Genomic DNA, 22,500 nt, shown 5'->3' with positions numbered 1-22,500 from the left:
TATGTCTGATGCCATGTATGTCTGAACCTTGTGAGATGAATATCTTGAAAAATAAGCGAAGTACCAACTTCTAATCTGGTGTGTGGGTGTATCTAGGCATAAGGAAGAACGCCATTGAAAATTGGGTCGCCACGTCAAAATCCAAGATAGCCGCCGCCATGTATGTCTGAACCTTGTGAGATGAATATCTTGAAAAATAAGCGAAGTACCAACTTCTAATTTGGTGTGTGGGTGTATCTCGGCATAAGGAAGAACGCTATTGAACATTGGGTCGCCACGTCAAAAGCCAAGATGGCCGCCACCATATATATATGTCTGAAACTTTAGCGAAATATCTCGAAAAAGAAGCGAAGTACCAACTTCTAATCGGGTGTGTGGCTGTATCTAGGCACAAGGACGAACGCTCTTTAAAATTGGGTCGCCACGTCAAAATCCAAGATGGCCACCGCCATGTACGTCTGAACCTTGTGAGTGGAATATCTTGAAAAATAAGTGAAGTATCAACTTCTAATTTGGTGTGTGGGTGTATCTCGGCATAAGGAAGAACGCTATTGAAAATTGGGTCGCCACGTCAAAATCCAAGATGGCCGCCACCATATATATATATATCTGAACCTTGTGAGCGGAATATCTTGAAAAATAAGCGAAGTACCAACTTCTAATCTGGTGTGTGGGTGTATCTAGGCATAAGGAAGAACGCTATTGAAAATTGGGTCGCCACGTCAAAATCCAAGATGGCCGCCTCCATGTATGTCTGAACCTTGTGAGCGAAATATCATATCATAGCATGTTTTCTGCGTCTTCCATTTTGTCAACTCACATCACTTCCCCGACGGGGGACCTAGGCGTAACGCTTGTTGTTATTGTTGTAGCGAGAATGAGTTTTTATGGCCGGCCCTGTTTTCAATACAAAAACATAGGGAAAAACCAGACTGGGGAAAACCAACTTTAATCCCTACCTCGTTAACATAGCTCCACCCACCGTGTGAAGACACAAACAATCTGAAGCTACAGTTTCCCTGCTGAAATACATCGAGATGTCTCCTACGCGTCCACGGTATACCTATACGATCCTATCTTTACTATGGTATCCCATCATCTACCCCCACAAACGTAACACACACACACACACACACACACACACACACACACACACACACACACACACACACACACACACACACACACACACACACACACACACACACACACACACACACACACACACACACACACACACACACACACACACACACACACACACACACTATTGTCGCATCCCCAGGGTTGACACCTGAAGGCGGACGAATGACCGAAACGAGCTTAAACTCAAAAACATATTTCGAACTTGGGCGGGATTATCTTTTCACATGCGCAGGACGTTTCGAAGTCTTACCTGATCAGACAGCCGACACTGGGTTAATGACCAAGATGGCAAGACTGTGTCCTTTTCCTTCAGCTCTCGAATGTTTGAGGCTGACGTCACACTATGTCCAATCACCGAGCGCTATTCCATCATCCATCACGCCTCCACCAAACATGAAGGCCGGGGGCGTGGCCTCCTCGTTACGAGTAGTCGGGGGGCGGAGTCTAATCTCTGTTTGGGATTGTTCGGATGACGTCGTTCCATTGCCGATCGGCAAATGCTGTTTTTCTCGGACCTGGCGGCGTTGGGAGCACACGAGTCCCATTACAGCGCTATTGTTGTTTCACTGAGCCCTCAATTTCCTGGCTGGCTGAATGTAATAAAACCGAAGGGAAGACCACAGTAGGCAAATTACACACTGGGGGAATTAATCTTTAAGCCCTAGAATTAATTAGCACAAAGCCACGCCCCTTATGGCAACAAGCAAACGCTCTTACCCGGACAGACGGCCGACTTACGTACATCGAGATGGCTTCTTCGCAGCATACGGAGCATTCTAACCCTACACGATTCTAACTTTCCTGAGGTATTCCATGCCTACCCCCACAAACGTAACAGTATGTATATGGATTGATGGATATGTATAACCACCGTTTAGAGGCCATTTTTCCCCGCAAAGCGGGGGTTGGCCTTTTCGGGGACCGTGGTAGTTGTTGTTTTTTGGTCCCCTTTTTGAAGCAATGTTTTACGGCCGGATGCCCTTCCTGACGCCAACCCTTTTTGCCGCCTTCAACGACAAACAGGGAATTACCAGTGAACTGGTACTCAATTAGCCGACCTCGGAAGGATGAACAGGCTGAGTCAACCCCCCTGGCATTAATTCGGCGATCGACCGAGATTCGAACCCAGGATCCTAGGATCCTAAGCCGGCACCCTAGCCGCTAGCCCAACACCAGGGATCAACACAGGGAGGGAACAACACCAGGGACCAGGGACCAGGGACCAGGGATTGATGGATATGTATGCAAGTATAAATTTAAATTTTCTTGTTGCAAAGGGCTAAAACAATGCAAAAATGCTTCAGTAGAGATTACAGAATAGATGCTTTCTAAAGTTCAAGACAAAAGCAATTCAATGTTTTAACTTGACAATTAGGTCAATTGATGAATTGGGGGTTTTGAGAAGAGCAACATGAATCCAGCCGAATAATAGCACTGATTATATAGAGGTTGTTTGTTGCCTGTATGACAGATTTAATTTTTTTTAACATTGGTCTAAGGAGGAACTTGTACATATATCACATGCAGAACAAAGACAGTGTACTATGACATGAATTACAAAGACAGTGTACTATGACATGAATTACAAAGGCATTAGTAGGCAATGGACAAACATTTATATGGGATTTTACCTAGTTTCCCTACATCATGAGCCAAGGGTTGAGATGCGACACCAATAGGCCAACACAGCACACCTTACAGGCCGAGTGGCACATCACCAGAAAACATCCATCATCAGATGAAGTCCCCAAGCCAAACCCTGTACCTGGATAAAGTTGCCCTTGTGACTCAACAGCAAGAACAACAAGGTTAAAGGCAAGCAGAGCATCGAGGACAGAACCATGAGCCATCCAATGGCCTCACCCCATGCAGGGTACACATAACTCTTGAACTTTGGGCTTTGATGTTCAACCAACATAGAAATAAATATACTCTGCAAGAAAACAAAACAAAACAAAAAAACATATGGGATCGAGCATATATTAAATGGAATTTTTAGAATTTTTAATTATAGGGGAATTTTTTAGTGTGAAGGGAACTTTGGTAAAGACCATTATAGTTTAGTGGGAAGAAAGAGGTATCGTGCACCCAACGGAAATCAACTTCTAATCGAAGTCTCTTAGATCAGAAAAAATGCATAGAAAACGATGAGCTATGTTAACAAATTGTAAAAATGTCCCACGTATCATTTTAATGCAAATTAGCGCCGCTATTACCAAAAAAATCGAGTTTTCACTATATCTCAGCCATTACTGCAGATAACTGAACAAATAAGGTGTCTATACCCATGTTTTGAGGGTCAAAGATTTAAATAAAACTATTCTTGGTGACCACATGTGTCCGTGGCATACTAGTATGCAAATTAGTGCCGCCATTAACGAAAAATCTTTTTTTTTTGGCCATATCTCGGCAAATATTGCACATAACTGCACAAGTAAGGTGTCTAGACCCATGTTTTCAGGGTCAAGGATCATTAAAGGACCATTCCAGAAGTAACTATGTGTGTCCATGGCATGTAAACATGTAAATTCTAAAGTGCCGGCATTACCAAAAATTTGATTTTTCGCTGTAGCTTAGCCAATATTGTAGATAAGTTAAGAGGGGTTTTTCAGGGCAATGATTTCACAAATGGTGTTATTTTTGCGATCACAGGTCCACTATCAGGTCAATCAATCATCGTCGCTTTCAATGAAATCATCAAAGTCAAACTCGTCCTCTTCCTCCTCCTCCTCCGCTTCTTCTTCTTCTTCACGATCTTCAGTGTCCAGAAGATCAACCAGTTGTCAGTGATCGGTTGATGGATAGGCGTGAAATAGTCCACTGTTGATTTTCTGGGCGGGGGAGTCCCGGTTGCAGAGGTGAAGCCCCCTAGTCCAGGCACGGGCTGCTTGCCGCTGCTTCCGATATACCTGCTGAAGAGCCAGACATAGTACTCTTGCATCTTAGTAGTATAGACTGCGTCGTTCTCTGTAGGCGTAGGGGGTGTGAATGATGAGCCATCGGGAAACTTTGGGCCGACGCGAGTGAAGTGCAAGGGTGGGAGAGTTTCTGGTGTGTCGACTTTCAGGCTACGCTGTTGCGACTTGTCCATGATAGGTAGCGTTCGCAACTTGTGGCTCTCCAACCCAGGATTGACCTCCTGCACCATGATTCCTCCAGCACTGTTGACAATGTTGCTGCCGTGCACATTCGTAGTGGTTTTATTCAAGTTGTCCCACTCAGTGGAATACGATGTTGCCCTCTCCTGTCACGATTTGTGGCGTCAGATAGGTTGATACTTCGTGCAGTGCCTTGGCCAGGGCAGTTTCCAACTCTAAACCAAAATCGTAGCTCTCAGAGTGGCCAAGCCTGTGCAATATCATGGTGAGCTGCTTGCTTCGGAACAAGTGCCTGACAGTCACACAGAGAAGCACGTGCTTTGGTAACTTCCATTTTCCCTCTGACATTGCACGGCACAGGTCTTGCCCGATGGAGAATACCAGACGCTTCATATTTTCACTTGTCTCCACGTCTTCCTTGCCGGCCATAACCATGCTGAGGAACTGGACGAGGTCTGGAGGTAGGAGCTTTTCAGAACTGAGCTCCATGTCGTCAGCTGTTGGTGGCCATGGTAGGCCTTTGGACTCTCTGAAAGCCCGTAGAATATTACAACGAAGCAGGAGAGCGACATCTTGGTACTTGTCTGCGCTTCCAAGAGTGTAAGCTCGTGCAATAGCATTAGAAATGGTGATATTCGAGCTGTACACGAGCCAGTATGAAATTGCATCAACTTTGTCGTGATCGACCTTCGTGAATGAGACATGGTTCTTGATTGGGTCATTATGTAGTCGTTTCAGTAGTTTCTCAGAACGATATTTCGAGTTCTCTTACCCATTCCGTTTCAGTTCTTCAACATAGAGCAAGCGCAAGGAAGATAGCCGTAGGATCTCATTCTGCTGGACAACATGAGTTTGAATGTGCTCCAGTACCGAGACGAGTGCATTGTTGTGGGCGGCTGACATGCGAGCATGCTCGGTATTAATTGCTCTTTCGGCTCTACGAATCCCGCGCTCGTAGTTAGCGAACGCTGTGCGGAAAGCTCTCGAGCATGATGGATGGTGTTTGGCCTCAACAGCAAAGAGGTCTTTGTTTTTCACCCGTCGATGAAGTCGAACAAGACCCATTTTCTCGGCCCGTGACTCGATTTGCTCCCATGCATTTTCTTTGTTCTTCCAAGATGAGAAGACTTCCACTCACTCAGTTTTGCGATCACAATCTTTGATCTCTACTTTGTCACAGAAAATGCACTCTGGTGGGAAGATGGGTCCAGCGGAACCCGCTGAAGACAATTTACGAGGGGAGTGATGCCATTGCGAGGTTGATGCTTCTGGTTCTGTATCACCTCTCAGACGATTGAGGTTGCCAGTAAAGTGCTGATAACACCGACGGTGATACCCAACACTTTCCAGATCATCGGGGAGTTGTAGGAATCTGGTCGCACACTGATTGCATACGATATGGGGACTCATGTGACTGATGGAGACTTGGTCCCGGATCTTATGAAGTTGCTGTAGTTTTTCACTTGCAGTGCCTTTGATTTTACTGAGGAGTGTAAAACTATCATGATCAGACGTGGATAGCACATGAAGGATGCATGTGGGCAGGGAGTGTTTGGGGGCTGCAGGATCTGCGCTCTGGTTACGTTTTCTTTTGGGCATGATGGCTTAATGTCCACTTATATCACCACTGCTTATCTGGAATGGGAAAGAGAATGGGAAAGAGAAGTTACATTGGTGAAAGTATTGCCCTAAAAAAACACTGAAAAAATCCTCTGTCAACTTATCTGCAATATTGGCTGAGATGCAGCTAAAAATCAAATTTTCGGTAATGTCGACACTTTAGAATTTACATATTTACATGCAAAGGACACGCATAGTTACTTCAGGGATGGTCTTTTAATGATCCTTGACCCTCAAAACATGGGTCTAGACACCTTACTTGTGTAGTTATGTGCAATATTAGCCGATATATGCCAAAAAATTGATTTTTCGGTAATGCGGCACTAATTTGCATACCAGTATGCCACGGACATGTGGTCACTTCAAGAATAGTCTTATTGTGATCTTTGACCCTCAAAACATGGGTCGAGACACCTTATTTATTCAGTTATCTGCAGTAATGGCTGAGATATAGTGAAAATTAGATTTTCCAGTGACGGTGGCCTAATTTGCATAAAAACGATACTTGGGACATTTTTACAATTTGTTAACATAGCTCATCGTTTTCTACGCATTTTTTCTGATCTAGAGACGTCGATTAGAAGTTGATTTCCGGGGGGTGCACGATACCCCCTTTCTTCCCACTAAACTATTAGGCATCAGGTTAGAAAATTATTCATCCAACACTCGGATAATTTATCTACAAATAAAGTTTGATCACTTTGTTTGTTCAAAAATATTCCCCAAAACAAGCATCTGCACAAACAGCGATTTTGAGGTATGATTTTCACATTATGTATACAAAAATGGTACTTTCTTGAACGAGTCGCAATGGCCCACCAGTTGACAATAATTATATCTTTGCTGTATGCTAGAAGGAATTAATCCACCTGGAATGTCAATATTTCTAGCAGGACATGGTTGGTATCCCTCCTCTTTAGGTAAGCTGACAGTTTTTCCAAAACCCTCTCCATTCCTAGTAATGCCTCCAGCTTGAGAGTCAATTACAGGATAAGTCCCTCAAGTTGTCATCAGCAGGTAAAGTTTATTATTATCATTTTTTTTTTTTTTTTGCATGTGGAGTTAACATTTTACAAATGAAGTAGCCAGCTACCCGAGATCTCCGAAATCCTTGACAAAGCTGTTTTTCTTTACCCCTTTCATATTTTTCAGCTCCGCCAATTACAAGCACATCCTCAATACCCAATACTTTACAATTATCATCAAATTCAAAATTATTCAGCTGTCTTAGGGCCGATATGCCCAGGACATCTGCCTTCATGAAACAAGCCAGGAATATGCTTGAAAGTTTGAAGTTGTGTCATGAAGCCGATGGACGTCTGTATTCATGGCCTGAACCACCATAATGCACCTTTTGAAGAGGTGAATGGCTGAAATATAAAAGGGAAACTAGAGTTCAGTTTAAAATAAACAAATAAAACTGCTTCTTCGACTATCCTGCTCTTCCACTTGCTGCCATCCTTTGGCGTAATTTTGTGTTCATCGGCTAGTACAGTTCTAATTTCTCAACGCATTTTTCTTCGCAAATATACATTTCTGGCTGACGTTACCTTATCAAAAAGGCACATGTGCCAAGGTTGACCTTTTAAATTTTTTTTTTTTTTTTTTTCAATCCCATTCGGAAGCTCCTCAGGCAATATTGGCATGCAGGGATAAGAGGATAGCCTCAAGGTATGCCCACTCACCTCTGAGCTTTCTCGACACAACTCCAAATTACCATCCTTGTGTTTCGCATGCAGAGGGATTCATAAATGTGTGTGCCATCACCTGGATGGACATTAAAAGCTGGGTATCCCATCTACTGACAAACTGGTGGACGTTAATGGTCCCACTGTGTCCTTGGCGAGAGTAGGCAAGCTCTTATTGGCAGCCTGAAGATTTTACAAATTATTGTTCTAACCTACATGGAGCATTGCATCAGCAGCACAGCTGCACCCCCAGTAAATGATGATACCTGTGGTGATATGCTGCATGAAAAAAAAAAGAATATGATTCAACGCGACAGTCTACCCTCAGAAGTGTGGAAGATGGATGTACCACAAATCACACTCCCATGATTGGCTCCTCTTTATTCCATCACCATGCACGTCAAGAACCTTCGACTAACAGGGGAACATGGTCTGGGTTGTTTAACATAGCGTGCAACAAGAATAAAAGATCAGACACTTAACTGGAAATAAAATGTCGAGGAGCATACAGACCAGAAACAGTGGATGGCGTTGAACAGTCAGAAAGGTACGAGATGAGCATAATACCTAACCATCCTTAATTTAATTTTATTACCCAGTGCTCAAAGCAAAAATCAGGGTTAAGTGATAGGTTGTGTACGTATATACGTATGTCGTACATATGTGTACGTGTGTCTGCATTTAAAAAATTCAATTTCTCGGCACCCTTTGGTGCGATTGATACACAATTTTGATAGTCGTATGCATCGACTTGTGTATAATTTGAGTGACAAGTATGACGTCATAGTTAGCATGGTACGGGAGCCATCTTGGAAAAACCGTAAAACTTGACCTTTATCTCCAAAACAGTTCCATGGAAAAAATTTAAACGTGGCTCATTGCAAAGAACGCCCCTTGGGGAATAAGTGTCATCAACGATGTCATTAGTGCCTTCATTTTGACGTCATAATTCAACAAGTACAATGCTTAGTCCGATCAGCTTGAAAATTTTTGAGCGTAATCTACACAATTATATTGGAGAATGTAAATTGATGATGTGATCAGTAACATGGTCTGGCAGCCATATTGGATCAAAGAAAAAAACTTCTTTAAAAAAAACCCCAGAAAAAAACCAGACGCGTTTGCTCACATCAAGTAAGTATTATATTTATTTACATCACTCTCGAGAATTAGCAGATTGGTGGGGGAAAAAAACAAAAAAACACCGAAATCTACAAAACTCACATGCATAAACGACCTTTACTTTGTAATCCCATGCATACACGACCTTTACTTGGTGTTCAAAAACGAGTCTCAAAGTACTTTACTTGTATAAAAGGGAAGAAAGAAAATTAAAACCCAGCAATACATACCAGGCACAATAGTGGTGTAAATGCTGCCCAGCACCACTTCAGAATGAACACAGGCCTGTAGCCAATCATCAATGTCATATCAGACATGAACCTTTCACCACCTGCACATTTTGAATCAACATCAAGAGCAATAATAAACTTCGGGAGCACTCGTTGTCGTTTTCACATTGTGCTTTGGCAAAACCTACAGTTCACATCCTTTCCATCCAAGAAACACCATTACAGACAGTCCTCGACTTACATAAGGGTTCTGTTCCTGGGAACCTTACTTCAATCGATTTTTGCAAAAGTTGAATTTCATAGAGTAAAATCAGAAAAAGAAAAAAAAAAGGCTTAGATAATTAATTGAACATTTACATGTACAGTGCTAACATATTAAGGGAAAAAGGAAGGCCGCAAAGAAGAGGAGGGAGGCCAAAGTACGAGTCTACTCTCTGGAAATTGATGCTTGTAGAACTTCTGAAGAAAAAGGAAAGGGTGTAGAAAAGACAGATTCGAATATTTGCAGCTCGAGAGGGTCAGACTGTTTGGGGCTCGACCAATTACTATTATTCGCACGAACGAAAGTCTCATCTTGTTCCTCGTTCCTTTCTCCTCTCGTCCTTCCCTCTGTCATTCCTTCCACTTCGCTAACGTTAACCTTTCACTCGCCTTCGATTCATTTCTCGCCACATCATTCTTCTTTGTCATTCATTCTTTCCTACATCTTCCATTCCGTCCTTTCGTTGTCTTCCATATGTCTTTGCCTTATGCTCTTGCACATCCCTTCTGCTCATTTACGGTGCGCAGGCATCATGCCAGGAGACATTAAATATGTGTCGCAAGTGACGTCATTGCTCCATGGGGAAACACCAGTGCCTCGGCTATGCAAGGAGCAGGAGGAGAGTGAGAGCAGAAGCTCCTGGTTTCAGTCAGGACTTGGGAGCCATAGTCAAGTGTAAGGTGTGCAGAGAGTCCATCCTGTCCCCTGCAATACATACAAGGACAGACCCCCTGCACATGCGACAAGTAGTGCCAAACTGGGCCGTATGTAAAGCAATGCAAAGATGTAATAAATCGACTAATCTCAAAAAATATATATATTAATAGGCACTTACGTATAATCGAGTTTACGCATGTCGACGCTTACGTAACCCGAGGACTGCCTGTACCTTACAAATCAAAACCACAACAGAACAAAGCACATACACAAATTTTACATTTACAGTGATACTTACCATACACCCATGCAACGATGATGCATTCCCAGAAGATCTGCCAAAGTAGAGGCACCCCACTAACAGCATAGCTGTCAAGCAACTGGAATATGTAGATACCCCCCTAAAAACATGATGAACAACAGGAGATTGTTGACTTCTCCACAGTATAACAGCATAAAAAATTCCAGTTATAAAAAAAAAAAAGCCAAACCCAATCTTATTGTGGGAATAAGCGATCTCGACAAAGTAACCAAAGGATCTGTTGTGCATCACCATATATACAGCAGAAGTCGCACAGCGAGGAGATGAAAATGGTACTAGGTCTGATTTCTTAGCTTTATCACAAGCCTCAACTCTCCGCCAAAGCCATTAACAAATAAGTAGAAGGGCACTCGGTAGAGCACATACTTCCACAAAGCTGAACAATTTACATTTTGTATTCCACCAATAGGCCGGATTTGGATTCGGACCTGAACCAAAATGTAATCAGCTTGTTCTCGTCACCGAACCAACTCGGCCACCAAGATTTTACAACTCGTGCACAACTTTTTGAGTTATCATACAATATAACATTTTTGGCACCATCTCTCAATTGACGGTTGAAGAAGTGGGACAAATCGTTGTGGATGCAGATGGAATTAAAGGAAGATGGAAGAGATATATGGAAATGCTGTTGAATGCAGAGAATGAATGGGATGGCAACATAGAGAGTAACCCAGTTTTAGGACCGGCAGAGAAGATAACTGAGAAGGAAGTTGAGGAAGCTCGGCTCGGTTTTCCGCTCTTTCACTCCCTCTTTCTGTTCTCTTCACCCTCTCTTTTGCTCAAGGTCATCTGCCATCTGCTTGGAAATCAGCCATCATCACCGCTTTGCAGAAAAAAGGTGCAAAAACAGATCCCAGCAACTACAGACCAATCAGCCTTCTCCCAATTATCAGCAAAGTCATGGAATCCATCATTGCTTCAGATATGAAATCTTTCCTCTTCTCCAAAGGCTTGATCTCTGATCATCAATTTGGTTTCAGACCTGGTCACTCTACTCTGGACATGCTGCTTCTGCTTTCTCAACAATGGATGGAGGTCCTCAACGCCAAACAGGAAATTAGAGCCGTCTCCCTTGACATTTCACGTGCCTTCGATACGGTCTGGCACCCTGCTCTGCTCACCAAACTCTCCTCCTTTGGTATCCATGGAAATCTCCATGCATGGCTGGCGGACTTCCTCTCTGGTCGTAGTCAACGTGTGGCCCTGAATGGGTTTCTCTCATCTCCTCTTCCTGTTCAGGCTGGAGTTCCCCAAGGTAGTGTTCTGGGCCCTGTGCTTTTTCTGGTCTTCATCAATGATCTCTCTGACTCTCTTGAAAATCCTCTCTATCTCTTTGCTGACGACTCTACTCTATGTCGCTCCATTCCTCATCCCTCAGATCGGCAGTCTGCAGCCTCCTCACTCTCTGCAGACCTGGACAAAATCACAGACTGGGCAAACAAATGGAACATGTCTTTCAATCCTGATAAATCTCACACTCTTACGATGTCTCTCCGAAAAGACTGACTGGAAAACCCTCCCATCCACTTTCTGAATAATCCTCTCCATGAAGTTCTGTCACTCAAGCTTTTGGGTCTCACTATTTGCCATGATCTTTCCTGGGAAAACCACATTTCAAATCTGGCCTCCAAAGCCAGTCGCCGACTGGGCATCCTCCGTCGTGCGAAGTCCTTCCTTGGCACACCTGAGCTCCTCACCACATACAAGGCTTTCATCTGCAGCTCTATGGAATACTGCTCTCCCCTCTGGTCTGGTGCTCCTGCCTCACACCTAACCCGTCTTCACGTTGTTGAAACCAAAGCGTTCAGAATCATTGGAATCTCCCGCGATGAAGCTAACTCCAAGGGCCTTTCACTCACTCACCGCAGGCAGGTTGGTGGTCTTTCCGTCTTCTACCGACTCCTCTCTGGCCTTGCCCCCCCAGCCCTCTCTGGGCTCTGTCCCCCAAATATTACTACAGGTCGCACAAGATCTGCCTGCAACCCTCTTATGGTTAAACTGCCAAAATCAAGACTTTCTGCTCACCTTCACTCCTTCATTCCTCTTTTCTCCCGCCTCTGGAACAAACTCCCTCACTCTCTTCAATCCCACTCCACCCTCCAGGTCTTTAAAACAGTTGTTCACCACCATCTCTTATCCTCCCCTATCCAAAACCTTGATCTTTTCTACCCCCGCTAATTTCGGTCCCCTTGTGTTTTATACCTCTCCCCCCCCCCCCCCCCCCACCTTCACCATCCCACGCCTCCTGCCCCCAAGCCCTCTCCCTCCAGAAACTTCTCCCTGGTCTCAAATGTTGGGGTTGTGTGCTTCCCCTTCTCTCCCCATCTTGTCTTCCGCTCCCTCTTTTTGTATATTTTGTTTGTCTGGCTGATTTGTTTGTGAAATAAATGTTAGCTCTTTCACGAGCCTCGATTCAGTATACAAAAAAAAAAGAAAAAAAAAAGAAAAAAAAAGAAAAAAAGAAAAAGATGATGGGAATATAATGCTGTGAAGAGAAACAGGTTGAGATAGTTGTCATGTGTTGAGAGGAAGGATGAATGGGACTGGTTGAGAAGAGTGATGGAAATGAATGTAGATTGTAGAAGGAAGTAGAGGACGGGGAAGACCGAGAAAGACTTTGCTAAAGGTGGTGGAAGAAGAAATGCGGACAAGGGGGTTAACAATGGGAGATGCAGAAAATAGGGCAAAATGGAGAAGATTGTCATGGGGCCCGCAAAGCTAACCCCCGCTCTAGCAGGAAAATGGCCTTAAAATGCCTGTCGTTGTCGTTGTCGTTTCAATTGATGGTGAAGAATTACTTGAAAAATTAAAATAATTATTGAAACCGGATCTTCACCAAAAATCTAGCAATTTCATCCTTGTCACACACATAACCTGACCACTAAATTTTGGTTGAATCCATCCACAACTTTGTGAGATATCATGCACACAAACAGACAGGGTGAAAACACAACCTCCGTGCACCTTAGGTGGGTGGATGAAACAATGTGTACATTTGAAGATACACACAACAACAACAAAAAAAAATCAAAAAAAAATCAATATCTATGCAATAATAAAATCGAAATCAATATTTATGTAATAATACAATCAAAATAAAATCCGATAGTCGAGATGTTCTTGGTGGGAATAGTGACCGGGATCAAAGAAGGAATCCTGCACCGCACAGCATAGTGAGACATACTTGAAGGAAAAGGAAGTTTGTTAAAGTTTGACTTGGTTCCCTTCAGCCGTTCTTACGTTATCGTGGTAACGAAAACCTATCACGGATGCACAGACGGACAGACGCACAACCCAAAAACATAATGCCTCTGGCAAATCAGCAGAGACATAAAAAGTCTCACCTTTGTGACAAAGCAGATCATCAAGAGGAAGTTGAAGGCACAGTATAAAGCAAGGATCGACTGTCGGCGAAGGAAGTAGTGGGGCTTTTCAGGAAGCAAATCTGTGAATGCCGTGATGAATGCCTCCACACAGACAAACTGCACAATGGAGTTAAAAGCAAGAACAACAAAACACCCACAATCACTCTGGTGGCTCCTTTGCAGCAGGAATCACATCGTTAACAAAATTAGTCAAATATGACAACTTCACGATTTTTTTTTTTTGTACTCATCTTTCCATGTCTGTACTGTTTATGCTGCACATTACTGTTTATTTACCCATTTCTTCTTTATTGTGCTCCTTTTTGACTTCATGGTTGATAAATAAAAACTGCAAAATAGTAGCAAGCCATTTCCGTCATGCGATCCCACCTTGTGCCGACATCATGTTTTTAATTCCCCTCATGCTTGAAACACGATGTCAAACATGTCATAACAAGGAACAGAGCCAACGCCTCTACTTCCCACCTCAAACTCTTGAATATGCTGTGCATTCCCAAAACTCTTGACATAATTATTATCTTCAACAAAAATAAGCATCAGAAGCACAGCACCTGCTACTCTCATCACAAACAGAATGGAGGCACCAAATTGCTCACCATTTTCTTACATCGCTCCAGCACATACAATTTTCCAGCAACCTCTTCCTTGTAAGACTCAAAATTCAGACTCACTGCTCAACTCCACTACTGCTTTATTCCTCATTCCACCCATCTGCAGCATTGCTAAGTCAGTTCAAAACCCCTCTCCCTCCAGGGCTTCAAGAAAGCAGCTCACCAATTTCATTTTGTCTTCCATCTCTACCCACGTTAACTCTCCCATCCCTATTACCAAGAAGTGACCTCCCTTCCTCTCGATCGCCTTCTCCAGGAAAATATTAGGGTACCACATGCCTTTCAAGCTGTGGAACCCTATATTGTTTTTGTTAAGTTTATCCTTATTGTCAATTATTCTTCTGCCATTTTTTGATTTTTTTTTCCCTTTTAAATTCATTTTCTCTGCAACCGTTAGTCCGATTGACATGAAATTTTCACCAAAGCAACGCCTCCTCCTGTAGATTTTAAAATGATAATTGTGACATCGGTCACGTGGTATGGGCGCCATCTTGAAAAAAACGAAAAACGTTGCACCTCTATTTGCAAACGTTGCACCAACATTGCACGTTGCACCATCAAAACCGCTCCATGGAAAATTTGAAACTTGGCACATTGTAAAGAACTACCCTTGTGGAATAAAATATGTTGAGGACGTCATCACTGCCTTCATTATGATGTCATAATTCGAGAAATACAATGCTGCATCCGATCAGTTTGAAATTTATTGAGCGTAAGCGACAACAATTGTACGGAAGAATCAAATTGATGAGGTCATCGGTCACGAGGTTCAGGAGCCATATTGGATTGAAAATGCAAATCTTCATGCAACTTCTCCAGAACGGCTTACTGGATTGATGCAAAACTCCACGCACATGATCTACTAGCCGTGGGGATTATATTTTGTGAACGATTAAGTCAGAGATCACATGGTCTAACCATATGTTCAACTACCCAAGGGGATATAATGTTGGAGGCGTTTCATATTTGGAAGGAAGCAATTGAGTGTAAGGGACTGAGGGTGAATGTAGACAAGATGAAACCGATGGTTAGTGGCAAAAAAGGAGAAAAGAAGGAGAGTCGGAAATGGCCCTGAATGACTTGTGGTACAGGAGTAGGATCAACAATTATATTCGGTATGTGTATGCAAAATGTGGTGTCATCGGAAATGGAGTGAAGTTAAGGGAAGTTCATGTAAAAAGGGAATAAAGATACAGAGAACATGCGAGCAGTGAATATACGGTTTGAAGTTTTGCTGGAAAAGGCTTGGAGTATTTGTTGCTTGGGCGATATGTTAGATACAGGTGGCAGACCGGAGTTAGCTGTGAGAGCTAGGATAAGGGTAGCATGGAATAAGTGGAGAGAGTCAAGATGCATTTTAACACAAAGATATCCCAAGCGAAGTAAAAAGTAGAGTGTATTTCTCCTGTATTACACCAGTTTGGATATACAAAAGTGAGACATGAGAAAAATAGAGGACAGAGCTAAGGATGATCTGTTGGATGTGTGGGGTAAAACGAAAAAAGTCGAGAAAAAGATGACCAAAGTGGTTTTGATATGTAGCGAGAAAGAGAGAAGAGGAGTCTGTCAGGAAAGCCACTACTTTAGTATTTGAGCGGAAAAGACCAAGAGGTAGACTGAAAACGACCTGGAAGGTGTGTGTGTGTGTGGCAAAAGTCACAATACAGTTGTATATACAGAAATGTATACAACTGGAAAGTGACTTTTGCATGCATATGCATATACGTATACAGTCACGTGAAAAAGTAAGTACACCCCATGTAAAGTTGACTTTTCAACATATTTCAACATACAGCTATTTGAACTTCATTTCAACAATATTGACAGATAGGGGTGATATAATATAACAAATATCATGAAACATTTACATTTTGTAGTCCATTGTATAATTTAAATAAACATAAATACAAATTTTGCATGTGGAAAAAGTAAGTACACCCTTGGCTCTAATAGGTGGTATTGCCCCCTTTGGCAGAAACAACCTCAAGTAGGCATTTCTTATAACTGCCTACCAGTCTCTGACATCAACAGTGACAAGAGCTACCTGTAGGTCCCGTGATGACATTCTGGGGTTCTTAGAGACTTCTTTCAGAATCTTGCGGTCTGCTCTCGGGCTGAACTTGCTGGTGCGGCCTGGCCTGAACAAGTTGGCAGTTGTTTGGAATCTTCTCCACTTGTAGATGATCTTCCGGACAGTCGAATGATTGATTTAAAATTGTTTGGAGATCTTTTTAAATCCCTTCCCAGACTCGTAGGCATCTATAACCTTCTTTCTGAAGGCCTCAGAGAGCTCTTTTGATCTAGGCATGGTAACACCGCACACTTCAACAACAAAGAGCAAACCAAACTAAATGTCTTAGGTTTAAATAAGACAGGCTTCTCCAAGATCCTCTCTAACGATGTTCTAATCATTTGCACCTGAGCTGGTGCACCTGATTCTAATTTTAGGTATTTGAAGTAGTGATAAATGGAGGGGTGTACTTACTTTTTCCACTTGCGAAATTTGCATTTATGTTTATTTAAATTATACAATGGACTACAAAATATAAATGTTTCATGATATTTGTTATATCACCTTTATCTATCAATATTGTTGAAATGAAGATCAAATAGCTGTATGTTGAAATATGTTGAAAAAGTCAAAACTTTATATGGGGTGTACTTACTTTTTCATGTGACTGTATGTGTATGTGTATATATATATATATATATATATATATATATATATATATGTGTATGTGTATGTGTATATATATATATATGTGTATGTGTATATATATGTATATATATGTATATATATATATATATATATATGTGTATGTATATATATATATATATACATGTATGTGTATGTATATATATATATACATGTATGTGTATGTATATATATATATATATATAGTTGCGGATATGGGATTTGGCCTCCATCCATATCCGCTTGTAAATATTCCCCTATTTCCCCAATACTCCCCAACTATCCCCAATCCCCCATTCCCTAGTCCCATTGTCTGTAAACAACACTCTGTAGCCCCGACCTTCCACTTTTTCCCCCATTAAATGTCGTGCCCAGGTCCACCGCATCTCACGTAGACAACTTTCGGACATCTTGCTAGTTATTCTTAGTCTATGTCAGTTAAGGACTCGTTTCCATTAATTCTGACTCTTCGTTGCACCAGAATGTGATTGTATGGCACCAGTAGTAAGTTTAGGACCTCCCAATACCTCCCCGCATCTCTTCCTCATGAAACAACAACACCAACAACAACAACAGCGGCGCGGGGAGTGCGCGTCCTCACTCCGGCTTGGTTAGCCACCATTGACCATGTGCTCCGACGGGGTTACCACGCAGGGGCTCACTGTCAGCTCCTCGTCAAGGGCGGAGCCCGGTAACCCCCCGCACCCAATAAGAAGCGGCGAACCGATTCCATCTGGGGCGGAGCTAACGAGCCGAGGGCGTGTCACTCCCCGCTGGACATGCGCAGGAAGACGGAGGTGACGTCAGATGCGCCTCAGCTTGAAGAGAAATGGACGCCACCTCCAGCGCGACGATACCTACCCGCATCTTTGGACCGGACCGGGTCGATTCTGCCCCTGAGCCAAGGTGCACCTTGAGCAATCGACTGCCTGTCCTTCCCAGCCATCAATCCCTGTGTGAGTCAGTCTTGTCCCGTTTGTCTGTGGTCTGTCGGGGCTAAGATAAGACCGTGTCTAAGTGCCCATCTTACTTTGCTGTACCTCTTGTCGTGTAATCTAACCGTTCTGCAAAAACAATGTTATATCCTCCTCCGGAGGTCTTTAGAACTGTACCCCTTGTGTCGTTGCCTTAATCCCAGCCGTTGTGTCCTTTTCCTTCATTGATTTAGCATAGCGCGATTCGGCCAACGTTCGAGTGTAATCGGGTAACTTGTGCGAACACGGCGGCCATTCCGCTCGGCCCATCATAACATCTAAGTCGTGTCCGTAACAATTGGTGTCAGGAGTGGGATCAAGGCTGGGAGTGGAATGAGTGTACCGAGGTGTGTAAGAGAAGGTACGACGAGGAGCATGGGAACAGCTGGATGTATGAGCAAGAAAGGGGTAGCGTATGCTTGTAAGCATCCAGGTGAGGCATCGACGATAACCGGGTTAGAGGTTAGGTCGACTTTTAGCCGAAGCGGGCCCTCGGTGCGTGCCGGGCTTCACGTGCCGCGAGAACCAGCGGGGATCCGAGCCACGGCGGGTTCGAAAGGACCGCCGTGCGCGATCCACGCTGGGCCTCGCGTGGAACGGCCGCGTCCGGGCTCCACTAGGCGGAGCGGGCAGCCCGATAGGAAGGGTCGTCATGGCGACCACTTTCTATTGAGACGTGCCGGCAGGTCGAGATCGGGACATTGGATGGCTCCACGCCGAGGAGGTGCGTGGGATCTCGGGCCGGGTAAGCCCCCGTCCCTGCCCCGAATGCGGGACGTATCCAGCCGCTGGCACCAAACAACCCGCATTCATGGCTTGGCTTTACGAAGCCGGGCTTTGGACAGGAATTGGCGCACCGAGAGGCATTAGTGAGTAGACTGTGTGATGAGTTAGTGTTTTGGCCCCGAAATTAGAAAAAAACGAAATTTGATGATTGGCAAAGGATTGGCAGTAATGATTGGCAGATGATGAGTAGTGATTGGCAAATTTTTGATTTGTTGAAATTTGATGTGCAAAATTGGTAGTGGGAGATGTCCGATGTGGTGGGATGGCAACTCTGTCATCCCTCACAAAAGTGGGGCAAAGGAGCTATAGTTTATGGGGTGTATGGCAGTGAAAACTAGCCCGGGTGGGTTAGGATATTGATAGGGCCCTAGAAGATGACATTAGGTGACGTTAAGGTTAGTTAGTGACTGATACCTGTAGTGGGGACGCAGGTATATTAGTGTGGATTATAATGACGAGGGAGCGCAATAGTTTAAAGGGACGACTGGGAAGCGCAAGTTTCAGAGGGGAGTAGTTAGATGAGATGATGCTGTGTGAGAACTGGACAGGTGTGTGGAGCAGTGTATGAGTAGTGAGTGTTGTGGATCGGTGCGAATGCGCTTGGGGAGAGAAGGGTGCAGGTAGCACCAGGTGTGAGAGCACAGGTGTGCCAGTAAAGGTGGTGTGGAGAGAGTTGGAGTAAGTGGTACGGAGTGGAGTGGATGGTGCGAAGGTGTGAATGGGGGAAGAGTGGACCCCCATCACGGATACCCGGGGCGGGTAGTGTAAGTGTTAGGTAGAGGGAATAGGTAAATTGTGGTTGGATATTGGCATTTGTGGTGCGGTTGCAGAATGGTATTGTGGATGGGTGCATTAGTGTTGTGGAAATAGCTGGGCGTGTAGCCTGTTAGTGTGTGTAGTTGGTTTGGGCACTCCACCACTGTGAGGATGTCGGCCAGGTGAGGCCGCAGGTGGGCTCTGGGAGCCGGTAGAGTTGTGGATGGGGCCCGAGGATCCGGAGGACGGACCCGGGTAGCCCAGTGCCAGAGAGGGCACCGAGTGGGGAGAGCGCCAGAGGGCCTTCCCCAGGTAGATAGGTTAGGGTAAGGAGCGGGTAAGCTCGGAGGCAACTGCAGTGGTGGAGGTGTGCAGGTGGGTAGACTTGCTGGGAGAGCTACAAGTCGCAGCCCAGAAATTGTGCGAGGGCACCGGGAGATGAATCGGGGGAGTGAGACCCCAAATTGAAAAGCACCACAGTTTGGTCAATGGGAATTGGTTTTTAGAACCCATAGTGTAAGAGGGCCAATGGTTTGGCAGGAGAAAGACCCCGGGTAATGTAAAGTTGTTAAAGTCATTTCGGAAATAGTTAGGATTGATGAACCTGTCGCACCATACGCAGCCACTTGCCTGTGGTGATGATGATGACTCCACACCTGTGTTTTCTTTGTTCTGTGTGCAGGAAATGAGAATTGCTGTGTGGATTGGTGAGACGCATCACGACGTGGATGAGACATTGGGGTGATTCCATCTCTCCCTCCTTAGGAGGGACTGATGATGAATTGGTGATGGCAAATTTTGATGTTGAGTTGGAAATGGCAAATTTGATTGGTTAGGAGGGAGAGAAGACAAATTTGGTTTATGGGAGGAACGGGGAAGACAGTAGGGACGTTTGTTGATTTGTAAAGTAGATGTTTATGGGTAGTGTTGTGTTTTGTGGATACAGTAAGGGGTAAGGGAGGGGCAATGTAGGTTACCTGGTGGGGGGGGGGGCGTACGGTAGGAACGTACCTGTCTCACCTGGTTCCCATGTGCCCCCAGTGTGCATCATCTTGTATTGCGTGCACTTTTGCGCCCTTACCACCTTACTCACTTGTCTTCTTCTTTTGTCTCCCACCTCCGAGGATCTGGCTTTGGGGCAGAGAGAGAGGAGACAGAGGTGCTGGCTCCGCAGTTGTGGGCCTGTACTTTCGCTGCTTGCTGCCTGGATCGATACACCATATGGACCGCAATTTTTGTGGCCGCCCACCATGGACCGCAGTTCTTTTGCGGCCAAGCACCACCCGTTGATGGACCTCTGGGTCAACGTGGCACCTATGCCATACAGGTGAACCACTTATAGTTGGCCCCCCTGACGGCCACAATTTAGAAATGGACGCGGTTGGCGCCTTTCTTTATTTTTGAAGGAAGCCAGAACACCAAGTGGGCTCCAAGGCAAGACCAGCGGCAGAACATCGGCCGGCTGCGACACCACCGGTGGCTATGAACACTTTATTGGTGCACTGGATGGTGCTGACTGTGTGATGGGGTGGTGCTTTTGGTGCTTGGATGGGGTGCTCTGCACATTATTAAAGGCCGTAGGGCCACAGAGCACTCGTGGGTTGGTGTATCGATGCTGGCATGCGTGCTCTCTCTATGCATAACATCTGCATGTGTTCCTCCAAAAACAGGTCCTGGATCGTAGTGTAAATATCAGTGTAGTCTTGTGTAAATAATGCTCCCTACCGGCTGTATGTTTAGTTTGAGGATTCTTTCCGCGATTCGGTTATCCTGTGGGTGTGTTTCTGTGAGGAGAAGGGTGCAACGTCGCAGGGGGACATATTTACTCATTTGTGAACATCTGTAAAACTGTCGCACTCAGGGTTGAGTTAATAGTAGAGGGAACTACATCTGAGTGCCACACTAACGTAGGTAAAAATTTATCGGGTCGGGACGCCCCGAGGTAGAGAAGGGTGCAATGTTGCGGATATGGGATTTGGCCTCCATCCATATCTGCTTGTAAATATTCCCCTATTTCCCCAATACTCCCCAACTATCCCCAATCCCCCATTCCCTAGTCCCATTGTCTGTAAACAACACTCTGTAGCCCCGACCTTCCCCTTTTCCCCCCATTAAATGTCGTGCCCAGGTCCACCGCATCTCACGTAGACAACTTTCGGACATCTTGCTAGTTATTCTTAGTCTATGTCAGTTAAGGACTCGTTTCCATTAATTCTGACTCTTCGTTGCACCAGAATGTGATTGTATGGCACCAGTAGTAAGTTTAGGACCTCCCAATACCTCCCCGCATCTCTTCCTCATGAAACAACAACACCAACAACAACAACAGCGGCGCGGGGAGTGCGCGTCCTCACTCCGGCTTGGTTAGCCGCCATTGACCATGTGCTCCGACGGGGTTACCACGCAGGGGCTCACTGTCAGCTCCTCGTCAAGGGCGGAGCCCGGTAACCCCCCGCACCCAATAAGAAGCGGCGGACCGATTCCATCTGTGGCGGAGCTAACGAGCCGAGGGCGTGTCACTCCCCGCTGGACATGCGCAGGAAGACGGAGGTGACGTCAGATGCGCCTCAGCTTGAAGAGAAACGGACGCCACCTCCAGCGCGACGATACCTACCCGCATCTTTGGACCGGACCGGGTCGATTCTGCCCCTGAGCCAAGGTGCACCTTGAGCAATCGACTGCCTGTCCTTCCCAGCCATCAATCCCTGTGTGAGTCAGTCTTGTCCCGTTTGTCTGTGGTCTGTCGGGGCTAAGATAAGACCGTGTCTAAGTGCCCATCTTACTTTGCTGTACCTCTTGTCGTGTAATCTAACCGTTCTGCAAAAACAATATTATATCCTCCTCCGGAGGTCTTGAGAACTGTACCCCTTGTGTCGTTGCCTTAATCCCAGCCGTTGTGTCTTTTTCCTTCATTGATTTAGCATAGCGCGATTCGGCCAACGTTCGAGTTTAATCGGGTAACTTGTGCGAACACGACGGCCATTCCGCTCGGCCCATCATAACATCTAAGTCGTGTCCGTAACAATATATATATATATATATAGATATATATATATACAGTGGAACCTTGACTTACGAGTGCCCCAACTTACGAGTTTTTCGAGATACGAGCCGTCGCTCCGGCGGTTTATTGCTTTGAGATGC

General features: G+C 44.8%; 1 protein-coding gene across 3 annotated transcripts in view; it reads right to left on the bottom strand.

The window, feature by feature from the left end:
• LOC137437898 (sodium- and chloride-dependent creatine transporter 1) overlaps window positions 1-22,500 on the bottom strand; it is a 79,800-nt gene that overhangs the window by 6,083 nt on the left and 51,217 nt on the right. For 2 of the 3 annotated variants that reach the window (XM_068132610.2, XM_068132609.2), the window contains exons 11-14: window positions 13,493-13,630; window positions 10,122-10,224; window positions 8,905-9,005; window positions 2,912-3,079 (exon numbers count right to left, since the gene is read on the bottom strand). In XM_068132610.2, the coding sequence (XP_067988711.1) occupies window positions 2,912-3,079; window positions 8,905-9,005; window positions 10,122-10,224; window positions 13,493-13,630 (510 nt within the window). The remainder of the gene's footprint in view (window positions 1-2,911; window positions 3,080-8,904; window positions 9,006-10,121; window positions 10,225-13,492; window positions 13,631-22,500) is intronic. The other variant, XM_068132611.2, reaches the window with a different exon arrangement.

This window comes from Myxine glutinosa, chromosome 12 (genome assembly GCF_964187855.1).
Source record: "Myxine glutinosa chromosome 12, kmMyxGlut1.1, whole genome shotgun sequence".
NCBI lineage: Eukaryota > Metazoa > Chordata > Myxini > Myxiniformes > Myxinidae > Myxine > Myxine glutinosa.
This window is presented reverse-complemented; position numbering and strand designations above follow the sequence as displayed.